The sequence below is a fragment of the Hyalella azteca genome, unplaced genomic scaffold (genome assembly GCF_000764305.2).
Source record: "Hyalella azteca isolate HAZT.00-mixed unplaced genomic scaffold, Hazt_2.0.2 contig16691, whole genome shotgun sequence".
NCBI lineage: Eukaryota > Metazoa > Arthropoda > Malacostraca > Amphipoda > Hyalellidae > Hyalella > Hyalella azteca.
The window spans coordinates 2,311-16,102 of NW_025946501.1; the positions used below are offsets into that span (position 1 = coordinate 2,311).

Genomic DNA, 13,792 nt, shown 5'->3' on the forward strand with positions numbered 1-13,792 from the left:
TGAAGCTTGTCCGGAAATATCAGTTGCGATGAGTGTAAGTGTTGCAGTGCATGGAGAGTAAGGAATATACTATCAAAGTTGTTAGCAGCATTTTCTTATTAAAAATTTCTTGGCAACACAATCCATATCTTGGCAATGCAGCTTGCAACCTGCTAATCCAGAATATTGGTGTAATTTTTCTATGACAAGTAAAAAATAAAACGGGTGATTTTTAAAAATGTAACCTAAAATGGGTTATTCTAACAAATCAACACTTCTCCAACCTGCTTGCAAACTTGCTTGCAGAGTCAAACACAAACACTCAACCTAACTTTTTGCTCAACCAAACCACTCATACTCATTCAATACTGAATTGATCTGCTAGAAATTTGGAATATGAGTAGTTATTATCAATGCCCTGCGATAAGAACAATTGCAGATTTTTACATTACATTGTTTTCAATTATAGGGTAACACCTCATTTATAGGTAACTGAACCAATCATAATTTTTTCAGTCCTGAACTGATCTCAAAATTTGGAATATAAGTATGTATTATCAATGCCCTGCGATAGGAAAAATTACAGATTATTTCCTTACTTTATTTTGTTTTCAATTAAAAAAAAAGGTTTTCAAGATATCTATTGGAAACCTTTATTTGCACTTTATAATCCCACAAAAAGCCTGAGTTACCAAATAGAGAAGAGCAATAAGAAAATAGTTAATAAGATATACTCTGGTCTTCAATGAAACTTGCATTAAAGAACAGCTTCTGCCTAACTACACTAATAATATACCTATATATATTGAATCACATATCATTTTCTTTGATTCTGTAATTTGTAATGAGCAATTAAGATTTGCGAGTTAATTTGGATAGGATATAGATCCTAAAACATGGTGATAAAGAATTTAGTTTTAAGTTGTGACAAGCATCTAATTTAACTACCATCAATGCCTCATAAGTTGCCACTTGGCAGCTACTGTCCTGTGAAAAAAAAATTTATTTATCAAAACTACTATTTGCAGTGTTCAATTGCCACATGATAACTAAGAAGCTTTTTCAACTGTGCTATAGAGTTGTTGCCCAGTTTTGTTAAGGCAACCAAAATAAGAGCTGTTGCAAAGTGATATTGATGTTATGTCATCTCAATGTATTGATCTACAGAAATAAACTTAACAAGAGAGTTATCTATAACCAAAACCATTTTGGAATCTAATGAATGAGGGGTAATATTGTAAGATCAGCAATACCACAAAAATGCAATTGGATAGTGGAAACTCCAGTGCTTAAATTGCATTAAGTGTGATAGTAAGAATTCATGTTAACAAAAGTAAATAAGTTTGAATTAGAAAAGAAGTTGACAGATGCATTAAGACCTTACTGTCAAAATGAAAAAAGAAACACATGTTACAATTATTGGAAAAAAACATTAATTAATCTGATATATTGATATAGATATTTCTTCTTAATAACTTGCCCAGGTAATTGCAGCAATGTTAGATTCTGTAACTTGATATCATAATCAACATCTTCATATTATAGTCATCATAATTCATGTTAGCTGACTTCTTCAATTATATCTGACTTTATTGTAAATGATTCATTATTAATACTGGGGAATTGGTTTCTTAACCCTGGAACAAGGTAAACAGGCCATTCAATTGATGTTAATGAAAGTACCAGAAAAGGTACTTTCCAGTACCTTCAAGTAAAAAGGTAACCAGTAAAGGTAAAGGTAAAAGGTAGAGTACCAGTAAAGGTAAAAGTAAAGTAGAGGAAAATACTTAGATTTTATTTATGGTAGAAGGTCATGGTAACTCTCATTTCCGACACAACTGTGTATCTGCCTTTGCCCAAACTGGCTACTGAAAGAATTTTGAAGTCAAGATTTTAGCTTCATCAATGATCATAACCATTCTTATTTAGAATTTTAAATATTCTCTGCTGCTGATGATGAGGGTGAAGTTTGTGTGCACATACCAGGTCTAAATTTTAGTGTTTCTTATTCAGATTCATTGGTCAACACTTTAACATGAATGTGAACCTGTAACAAAAATTTCATCACTTTTTGCCTGGCTGCTCATAGCTCTTAGTGGGCATTGATATTGACTGTGAGGAATACATTTGCAAAGCAGCAATGTTCTAAGCAAATAGTCTCAGATTATCTCAGTTAGGTTTTTTTTCCAAGTATTGAAAGCCCTTGAATTTCCTTAGTTTAATAGCATTAAATCAATGACAAATTTTCCTTTGACTTTTACTTCCAGGTATATAAATGTGTCGCTTATGTTTTTGAAACTTAGTTTCAAGGCACCTTGATTCAGGATGATAGCTATGGTAAACAAACTTATTTTATTGCATAGAAGCAAGTCTATTTATAAAAGTTTGAATCAAATAAATATAATACAAAAAGAAATCTTTGCATCTATATGTAAGCACAAATCTACAGTTACAACAGAAATACAGTTACAGATCTCAAAGCAAAATGAAATAACACATGTTGAAGAAAACCCACAGAAAAAAATCACACTGGCCGATGAAAATGTTAGTCTAGTCAAAAATACTGAAAATAGAAATGATGACCCAATTACAATGATACCTCCACAAGTGCGTCACCTCCAAGATACTCGTGTCTTGTATAGCTCACTTTTCCCCAAAAGCTACCGGATGCCAATTTCTCATCGATATGATTTAAGGGACAAACATATTGATTTAGTGAAAAGCCAGAGAGAAAAGAATGCTGCTAGTGCCATAGTTGAAATGAGGGACAGAAAAGCAATGGAGACTGCATCATTAGTGGCAACTCCTCAAGACTCAGAAGTTTTCCCGTATGCCAAAAGTACCAAATTTTTACTGGATGCAAGTTCATGTGATACCAATAAAAACTTTGCAATGATAGAAAAAAATAGAATACAGTATGAGTCTCTGCCAGAGTTAGACTCAAAAAAGGAATTGGCTGCACTACTTGATCAGTATGAAGCAGGTCATATTACACCTATAAATCTCAATAAAAATTCTCCTGTTCGGCGGAAATCCTCTAAGTATTGCTACAATGTCAGTAAGCCCAGTCAATCCAATGCAAGCACACCCATTTGGAACCAATCAGGCAAGAACAGTACAAGCCCAGTCGACAGTGGTGAGGAGTTGCTCAACAGGAATGGATGCCCATCACATTCAAGCTCACTGAACTCAAGTATACACAACTGCTCTTATGAAGTGCCTGCTGCAGCAAGTTTGAAAAATCCATTGGCAAATGTTTGCAGCGTGTGCAATACACTTCTTGGAGACCTACCATTATCAGGTATGGGAATCATTGTAAAATTTAAATTCTCTGATGCATCCTGCTGTAATAGGTAAATTTTAAAGTAAAATTCCTTGAAGGATTTGCCAACATTTATGCAGATGATGCTCAGTGAAGATGGCATGGGATGAATATGGCATAATTTTAATCCTTTAACCTCAGATATTTGACTCAATAGGCCAGTAAATTTGTCGCCATTAATACTGATCAAATATTGTTTGCTATTGTCTCAATTAGTTCTATTGTCTCAGTATAAAAATTGATGTGCAGATAACTTGGAGCAGCTGCCAATTTCAACAGATTATCTTGAGAATCCTCAAAACATCTGCCAGAGCTGTAGTTTTGATGCTGTTCATAAGTCCACTTTGCAGGTAAGAATATTCTTTTCTTCATAAAGTTTTTGATGAAAACCAGAAAATGAAACAAATAATCAGATATTGCATTTTTTTGACATCTACTCAACATGAGTTATTTTAGAATGATTGGGCAAAATATCATTGGATAACTTTGGCAAACTTGTCTTCTCTGAAGGAGTTCATAAAACTTATATGTTTTACTTTTAATTGTTCTTTAATCAAGTCCTTTTTTTTACTACAGCATGGGAAGCATTCTAATTTTAGCTTATTTGCAGGTTGTTGTACGTCATGAAGAGTATTTAGATGTTCTCCGGCCAATGTGCACACAGTTCTCCCTTGTGTTACTTGTTCTTGATTTGATGGATGCACCCTGCTCAATACATCCCAGCATCATGGAAATCATTGGTATGTTATTGTATCTATAACCCTCAATGTACTAAATTAACAGTGATAGGATAAATTCAAATTTATATCCGTGTCATTTTTTTTATAACACTTGTATGCATGAAATTTAGTACTCAACTGGCGTTAATCTTATGTTGATGTGGAAGATAGGTATGATAGGCATTGTAGCTATGCAGAAAGATTTTAGAATGTGACCTTATTGACTTCAAACTTAACTATAACCCCAGATAATTTAGGTCATATTTATATTGGTAATTCTTTACAGGTCGGGGTCAGCCTGTTATTATAGTGGCCAACAAATTTGACTTGTTACCTAGGGACTCTAAACAATCTCTGAGGACTATCTGGCACAATACCACTGAGCTGCTCAAGAAGTCATGCCTAGCATCTGCCAACATCATCGACACTGTGCTGGTCTCTGCTAAGACTGGCTTTGGAATTACCCAGCTCAGTTCTCTCATACTTGGCCAGTGGCGTGGAAACGGTACGATAATGTAGATTACTTTTGTACATGATAATCATGTTCAATTTTCATCTGTTAATATATCAGATTTGGCTTATGGTGTCTTGCATGATCAATGACATGAATTATGGTAGAGGATTCTCTATTGTTCTTTATAGCTGCAAAATGTAAACTATTGAGTATTCTTCACTCATGCTTGTAATGTCTTTACAGGTGACATATTCTTGCTAGGGAGCGCAGGCTGTGGCAAAACCACCTTGTTCAAAGCGTTGCTGCAGTCTTTCGGATCTCACCAACATCATAGCTTGACTGAGCGTGTTGAGGCATACAAGTGGCCACTCAGCAACCTCAATCTGCTTAAGGTTCTATGCCTGTCTTTTAAATATGCAAAACATAGAAATTCCTTCATGCATTCTGTAGTGGTTTACCTGTAACAAACTCATCAACCCTTCAAAATAGAAGAATCATTATATTTTCTCTAAATCGTATAATGGAAAATGAAACTAGAAATGGAAACTCCGTTTCCATTTCTAGTTTCATCAATACTCCGAAACATTTTCTCTTATAAGAAATGGTGAACTTTTTGGTTATTTTCTTTACTTTTAAATTCCTGGGGAAATGGAAACTCATTTATTTGGTTTTAAGGCTAACATTACCAAATAATTTTTCAGTAAAGTGCGTGACGTTTTGAGAATAAGGTTTATATAGATCAAGATCCATGTGGTTGTTACTATGCCTACAGTGTATTAGTGAAGCACAGTTAAGGTTAATTTTCTGTAATTTAGATATTTTTTAGTTTGATAGTCTACTGTAAACTATTTAGGAATGTAAAAAAAATTCAATCAGTATACATATTATGAAGAAGAATCTTATGTTGATTTATTACATATACTGAACTGAAATGATTTCATTTTTACACAATGAACACTTTTCCTGTTGCTTCACCATCATGCTTAAAAGCTTTTTTAAATTTCTGCAGTTTGAGCTTGATGCGTCGCAAGGAAAGCTGTGTTCCATAGAGAGGAATGATCTCATCGAACGTACAGTGCGGCCCTTCAAATATCTGCCACGTCCTATTCCTGTAAAGACGTCCCTGCCTGCCCCTCCCACTCCCCACCTCCATAACGCTCCACTCCTGTCTTCCAAGACTACGCCTCTACTTCCCCTAGGCATGTACCAACACTTGAAGATTTCTTCATGGATAATATAAATACTAAAGGCATTTTCCTTTGATCACTTTCACAGTTTACTCACCAAAACGTAGGTATGAAGAAAAAATTGGTATTAATTCTTGATATTTTTTTACCGTTTCATGCACCATATGAAAAAACAATTTTGTTGCACTCTTCATTTATATCCACGTTTTTCTTGGTGCTCATAAAAAATTTGCTTCTCTGCTATACTTCTATAATAATAATAGAACTACAATTGAATTTCTTTTAAGCTACACTATGAATATAGTTTAGAAGGCACTGGCACTGTGACTGTCATTAACACCTCCAACTTTTAGGAATTGCAATGCTACCCGTTATAAACTTTATTTTAAAGTAGATGAGAATGGAGCTGTCACAACAAGAACAGAAGACTGCGGTCACTCCTTGTTTACTGCAACATCGGACGTCAGACTGCAGCAGCAACAACACCCCCAGACCCAACAACAGCAGCGATCTGTTTGGCTACGGGACACTCCAAGTGCTGTCATGCCCATGCAGGTAAATGTTTCTTTTGCTTTCAAATTCTTGTATAACTTGTGAATTTAAAAACTAATAATGTAAGAACTTGGATGAGGAATAAAAATCAAGTAAAATGGAAATTAATTTCACCACATCAATATCGTTTTTGGTGAAGACATGTTGAATTTCCTTAGGGCTATTCTTGCTTTTACATATTCTGTTACTTGCAATTTCAGCAAACTAATGATATGTAAGTACTTAAATAGTTGTTATAATGACAAAAACACCGATTTTGAAAATTTTAGTGCAGGTTCCACGCTGTAACTTCTGCAAGTGAATTCCTATTAGTTTTTTCGTGAGTTATTTGTGCTCTAAATTTTTATGGAAAAGTTTTTCAGTACATTTTTGGACTTGTATTCTAAATTAGTTTATACGAAAATTTATGATTTATGCTGACTGGATCCGTTAATGCCAACATTGATATTTAATGTTTAAAGATATTTAATGTTTTAAAGAACTGTCTAATAATTACTATAACTAATTACCAGATTTTGGATCTGCTCACCGAAGACGAAATAAAGTTGGTGAGGCCTCGCGCCACCATACAGCCGCAGACGTTCAGGCTCGGCAACAGCAGGACGTTGCTGCTGGCAGGGCTGGCGCGCATTGACGTGCTTTACCTTCACCATCCCAAGCCTCTAGACATCGGTTGGACCCCGCATAACAATGCCAAGTTAGTGTTTACGTTCTGATCTACACATGAAGGGTACGATCTTTGTTTATCATTTGAAGGGTATGATTTTCTTTGTTTAACATTTGAATGGTGTGATCTTTGTTTAACATTTGAACGATATGATTTTCTTTGTTTAACGTTTGAAAGGTATGATCATGTTTAACATTCGAAGGGAATATTAGCGTTTGGTTGAAATTTCAAGTGAGAGTTTTTGTTTTGACCTACATTTGAAGGGAGGAATTTTCTTTTCTCAAATTTGGTAGGGAGTATGTTTGTTTAGCTTACATTTGAAGGGAGTGTTTTCGTTTTAACCATCGTTTGTTGTTACCAACATGATGCAAAACTATCAACCGTCCAATATCCAAGATGCTTACGCTGAGGCTCAACTGATGTCTGTTAACCGTTAGCAGAGACTCATATTTATCATTCAAAAATTCTAAAAATTAAAATTTTGCTCCGGTTTCATGTCATTTAATCACGCGTCGCTCCGTGCGACCATTCATGACTAACTAACCTGACCTGTTCGTATAACTGAGACTATGTCTAATAAGTCATTGACCAAGTGAATAACTCGGTGACCAAGCTGTACTGTTGAATAATCGCGGATACATTTAACTAGCCACTAATTTATGAGTTACAGGCTTTCACTCTATCACGTAATTTTTCACACGCAGACTAACTGTGTACTGCGCCAAGGAGGTCCCAAGAACCGTCGTGAAGACAGTGGACGCAGCGTCAGTGTACCGAGACCACCTGGGGGACGAGGTACTCATGGTGCCCCGTGGGTCTCCTGAGCGCCTCGGTCGCTGGGCGGCGCTGGAGCCTGTCAACTTCACTGTGACGGGACCAAAACTTGGCGTCGCTGCCGCCGACATTGTCTTGCCCTCTCTAGGTTTGACTTTAATCTTGCTTTTTCTTTGTTAGTTTTTGTGTAGTTTATCGTATTTATCGGTTAAATTAATCCCGATTGTGTGATATTCACACATTACTTTTGCCTTCTGATGTATATTATTTTGTTGTGCCATTGAGTAGAATTTTGTAACTATTTTAGGGTCTCTCATTATAATTGCCTATTTTACCGGTATATCTGGGATTAAATATATCATAACTTGCAGGATTTGCGTCAGTATAATTGCATATTGTACTAGAACATCTGCTATTATATACCTGGACGTGCAGGATTCGTGTCAGTGTGTCAGTATAATGCCATATTGTACTAGAACATCTGCTACTATCTATACCTGGACGTGCAGGATTCGTGTCAGTGTGTCAGTATAATGCATATTGTACTAGAACATCTGCTATTATATACCTGGACGTGCAGGATTCGTGTCAGTGTGTCAGTATAATGCCATATTGTACTAGAACATCTGCTATTATATACCTGGACGTGCAGGATTCCTGTCAGTGTGTCAGTATAATGCCATATTGTACTAGAACATCTGCTACTATCTATACCTGGACGTGCAGGATTCGTGTCAGTGTGTCAGTATAATGCCATATTGTACTAGAACATCTGCTATTATATACCTGGACGTGCAGGATTCGTGTCAGTGTGTCAGTATAATAACTAGAACATCTGCTATTATATACCTGGACGTGCAGGATTCGTGTCAGTGTGGCTGCACCCTCTGACGGTGTGCTCGCTGCGCGTGTGGACGGCTGGAGGTCGCGGTGCAGTGCTCAGAGCTCCCAGTCTCCTGCCTTACGGCATTCATCTTAAAGGGAAGAAGCAGCGCGGCGGGATTGTCTACGATGACCACGAAGTTTTCCAAGATAGAGTAGCTCAATATGACCCCAGCCAATCGCCCACGCCTGATAGACTTGATGATGTCGATCATAGAAGCATTTACGTTAAAATACGAGACCGCCTCGGTTACCAGTCTAAGGAAGCTCTGTAAGTTCAGTAAGGAATGGAACCTGATTATAAAGTTGCACATCAGTTGCTCGAATTATTAACCAAGATTTGTCTCTTAATAACCAATAATTTAATTGAAATAATTTCTCACCATCAAATTTATTCATAGTCCTCTCAAAATGTAACATGACGGTTAAATTGTTTATTAATTTGGTCTATACCAAGACGATCGCGTTATTTGTCGCTAATTCAGAGTGTTTTTTGCCGATTTTAAATTGTGTAATATTTTACTAAAACGCTCTTTTTTCTCAGGAGATAGGTTTTTGAACGAAGCATTTAAGAAATTTTTAGCTCATGATGGAAATGAGTATTTACGCGACTTTGTACCATAAGTGATTAAAAAAGTTTGCTTGTCGAACCTAAACGACCAACGGAGAAAATTTTTACCAGCTTAATTTAGATGGAAGGAAAAAATGTGTAATCATGCGAATGTAATAATCACATGGAGGAGCAAAACATAATAATTGGAAATGGGGCAACGTTTAGGAACACGTGTGCTAGAGCAGATAAGAACATGAGCCAAAGTAACTTGGCTTTCGGAAGTCAATACTTCCGAGTTGACAAAAAAGTCAAATCCTCTTTCAAATTTAGATTATTCATTAATGTGCACAGAAACACCATTAAAAATTATTTAAATTTCCAGCCCGAAATGTTCATACATGTGCACAAAAAACTTTAAAACTGATTGAGATTCCCAGCCCGAAGCTCTTACAGAAAAAAGTATATAGTTAACCTCGCGGGGGTTCGCAAGCTTAGATCGAGCAGGTCATTACCAATAGCCATCATGTCGAGTATTTTCTCAGCGGTCTCCAGCGTCTCAGCTGTACTCGTCATAACAAATCCGTATATTGAACCGATGATAGAATCAGACAAATTTCGTGGTACATAAGCAGGTTAAACTACAATGAACTCGTCAGGGGAGCACTCCATAAGTCTGATCTAAATTATTTCGCCTAACTTCACTAAGACTGACCTCAATCGTCTCATTACGATTACTACGGCTTACATACATTATTAATACAAATTTACGAGGCAGTTGGCGACATCGTAATGTAAAAGCTGCATTTAGCATGATGATAATCGTATGGAAACTTTAAACGACTGAAATTTTTTTTATAATTAGAACTTGTGGACAGCGGAGGCCAAGAAACAAGCATAGATTTTCCAAGCATAATTTCAGAAAACAAATTACCGCCAAAATGCAACTAGAGTTAAATACAGCTTCTTTGTCGACAATGAAAGGTTTTATATGCTGCATTCAATGCTGAAAATTACAGATTGGCAAATATCGGGTGAAATTTCCATTTTTTAAAGCGAACACGGAAGCTAGGAGTCCTCTATTATAAATATTATTATAAATATGCTCGTCAAATTATTGAGTATCAGTTTATCATTAAATGGCGTCCAACGATTCGGTGAGGACAAAACATCCCTCAGAGCATGACTAGGTTGGATCTTAAGCTTACACTAGTCTATAGAACGAAGCTTAGCGAGCACTTATGTGACCTTATATGTACAGAAAAAACACGAATCGCGAGCAGATCAAAACATATAGTCAGATCATTATCAAATGAGGCTTGGTATTTAAAACTTTCTAGGAAGCAGGGCTATTAATTGGCCCTTAATAAAATTTTGCGCTTACTAGAAGTTATGCATAAAAAGGAAACGCACGATTATGGAACTACCATCATTTAGCATTAGCATGATGCCGGCAGCTTAAAATAAACTTGCCCAAAATTTCCTAAAATCATAAATTAGGGGTAACAGAAATTAAAGGCGATCGCGTAAATCGCACCATAAATAAAGCTTGGTGGACAAGGGAACTTTGTGAAGGCGACTCGACGAAAAAAAAGCAATTGAACGGTACAATTTTTGCATCATTCTTTGAAAAATAATAGCAGAATTCAACGTCCAACTTGTGCTTTGATTGACAAATGTACACTTTTTGAAGCCCGTTACAAAGCCCGCATTACACCATTAACGAGGCACATTGGCTGGCAGAAATGTCGGGTGCGAGTGAGTAAATAAAGTCAACTGATGGTATTCCTTCCAGTAATGCTTACATGAACCTATTGACTATTGTATGGGGCAGTCATACCAATTATAGTGAATGGTTTAGCTATTTAGTGATGATTGGCTCATCTCCTATAAAATGCTGAAAAAATTCAAAGTGGATCATTTTTATCTTGCAATGTGACGAAAGGATTGAATTTCTAAAGTATCCTTTTTCATCACATATCTACGCGGAAACAAATTTATACTGGATTTGGATCATTAAGCATAAAAATAACAAGCGCATGCATGCAACTTTCAGACATAAAGCTTGCAAACAGGGAAATTTTCCTTGTGGGAATGATGAGAAAAATGCTCCCAACTACTGTTACAAAAACAGCACGAGCACTAAGCTATAGAATCGTCATCCTCAGGCCCACTCAGGTCATCCATCATTCGACTCCTGCCAGATCGCACCCCAAACAGATTGAGGGATGAGAGACGTGCTGAGCAGCGGCTGACACTTGACGTGACTAAGGTGGACAGCGCCCCACATGTGGGGCAGAGTGCACTGAACGGCACGAGGATGTTGTAGCGCTGGTTCAGCAGCACCAAGGTGACTACTGCACCCACTATCACCAGTAATGTGATGAGCACTGCAGCAGCGTATGCCACACCAGAGTGGTTGTCTGTAATATAGATCTTCAGTTACATAAAAGAAGAATAATCTTGATGAAAGGTGAAAAGCTCAATCCAGTTCAAACAAGTTTGTTTAAATTATCAACAAACTACTTTGACAGTTGGTGTCAAAGTTGACTTTATTAACTTTGACAAATTAAGTTGGTGTGAAAAATTTTCATGGAAATTTTTTTAGCAAGATATAATGTTAAAATGTTTAAAGCCTAAGAAAACACTCACCAAACAAGCTTTAAAAAACAATTTCTAAATAATAATGGTAGGCGAGAGGGTCATATTATTATTTATCATTTAAGCAAACAAACCTGTAGCCGGGAGCACAGACTGCAGTAAATTATAATTCATTGTAAAGGCAAGGTCACATAGTAGTTGTTGCATTCAAGCAGATAAACATAAAGCCATGAGTATAGGTTGCAGTGAATTATGCATCATTGTCAAGATGAAATTCTATAATAATTATTGCATTCAAGCCAACTCACATGAGGCAGGAGGCACAGGCTGGCAGTGCTGGTGATCATCACGCCAAAAGTTGGGTAGACAATTACAGCTTCCTGCATCTCCACCTGCAGCCTTCGCAACACATACCTCGTTGCTTCCACACTGCTCTTGCCAGCTCACGTTGCATGCCTTATATGAATGATGAATAATTAAAATGGTAAAAGGTCACTATAACTATCATTAGACCAATCAATATAATCAGAGCATTACTTAAATTATAATCTAACTTCACATCAATTTAATAGGTTATAATGCTAATTGATAAAATTATTTTGGCTGGTCTTTGGTATAATTTTAATACAAGGCCAAAAAACTTTCAGAGCAATAACTGCATTACATAATTCTCGTAAGTATTTACAAAGCAATATTGTTCTCTCTTCCCCTAGAGGAAGTTCCATATTAAAAGCACGGTATATCATATATGACCAATAAAATTTAGCTGACATCAACAGATATAATGAATTTGAGGTTCTAATATGATAGCTCAGAGTTTAATTATAAGAGAGATCCTCACCTGTTCATCTGTCAAACCTACAGCCAGAAAATGAATGAGGAACAAACTAAATGATGTTAAAAGCTTGCATGACAATAACCTATACCAATTCATAGTATATACTTTAATTTTTTGCTACTACTGGCTTTACGCACAAGCATTCCTGAAAAGAAATAAATCAAATGAATGGTGATTCTGTAGAAGGATGATGGCTTGATAATACAAGTGTTCACATGATGGATAGGAGGAACCTGACTGGAGTAAGCATGAAAAATTTTGATATTTTCCCATATTATTGTTGCTAACCATCAAATGAAAACCGTCAAATGAAAATTTTATTGGCATCTGTTATTCTTAAAATAGTACTCTCCTTTCCTCTCAAATTTTGCAGACAGTGAACATCATCACAACCTAGCCAGCTGATTATGATGCAAATTTTGAGGCAGACTCTCTTCTCAATCTGCATTCAAGACCACATACATGCTAGTCTCCCAGAATCCATTTCCCAATCCCTATTGAATCATTGTTTTATCAATTTATGCATTATTGCTATTATTTTTTGCTCATTATGCTAATGATCTGGCCACATTTTTCTCCTTCCTGAGGCTTTTAGTTCATCTGACTGACCTACTGATCTGAGCAACCTTCCATAACTCTCTTTGCCCTGGCCCCAGCTTTCAGCCATCCACTTGGAAAAATGTTAGGAGTCTTGTGGTACACTCCTCTCCCTTCCAACCTTCAGACAATGGCCATAGCCTTCAAGGATGCCTGCACCTTGCATAGTCTGGAACTCATTGAAAGTGCTGGCTGCTTCATTGGAGCTTCATGATGGAGGACAATACTGCTAATGCTAACTACAGGACCCTTGAGTGCATTCCAATATCCAGACAGCTAATTCACAGCCTTGAAGAGCCAACTAGTTAAAAATACACATTGATTTTTGCTACTCCACATAGCTTTTGGCTTGATATAAATAAATAACCTCTCCTGACTATTGAACTCCACCATTAATAACCCCTCCCTAATAATACACTGACCTGTGAAGCAAGTGTGAACTGATCAATATTAAATCATTTTCACTGGTGTTAGGTAAGTCAGTACCCAGTAGGAAAATCAACTTAACTGAGTAGGTATCATTAATACCAATTAACCACCTGCTCACATATTACCTAAAAGCTAAAAATCATGCAAAAAGGAGGGTGACAATGTAACTGAAAGTTACTATCTAATTAAATATTATATGAAGTACAAACTTCTCTTTACTACCAAGATATGTTGCAGAAGT

At 36.4% G+C, this 13,792-nt stretch overlaps 2 protein-coding genes across 2 annotated transcripts; one reads left to right on the top strand and one right to left on the bottom strand.

Moving 5' to 3' along the window:
- The first annotated feature begins 2,183 nt into the window (after nucleotides 1–2,183).
- On the top strand, nucleotides 2,184–9,196 carry LOC108675107 (nitric oxide-associated protein 1-like). Its single transcript, XM_018163092.2, has 10 exons — nucleotides 2,184–3,280; nucleotides 3,551–3,651; nucleotides 3,912–4,041; nucleotides 4,307–4,525; nucleotides 4,718–4,866; nucleotides 5,484–5,673; nucleotides 6,056–6,216; nucleotides 6,726–6,910; nucleotides 7,585–7,802; nucleotides 8,516–9,196. Exons 1-10 carry the CDS (start codon nucleotides 2,305–2,307, stop codon nucleotides 8,809–8,811), a joined length of 2,625 nt encoding a protein of 874 aa, XP_018018581.1. The 5' UTR covers nucleotides 2,184–2,304; the 3' UTR covers nucleotides 8,812–9,196.
- A 50-nt stretch (nucleotides 9,197–9,246) lies between these two features.
- LOC108675108 lies at nucleotides 9,247–12,696 on the bottom strand. The gene is made up of 3 exons (XM_018163093.2): nucleotides 12,529–12,696; nucleotides 11,996–12,143; nucleotides 9,247–11,509 (listed from the first exon to the last, which is right to left on the bottom strand). The coding sequence occupies exons 1-3, from the start codon at nucleotides 12,619–12,621 to the stop codon at nucleotides 11,229–11,231; spliced, it is 522 nt and encodes a 173-aa protein (XP_018018582.1). The 5' UTR covers nucleotides 12,622–12,696; the 3' UTR covers nucleotides 9,247–11,228.
- Nucleotides 12,697–13,792: the final 1,096 nt, after the last annotated feature.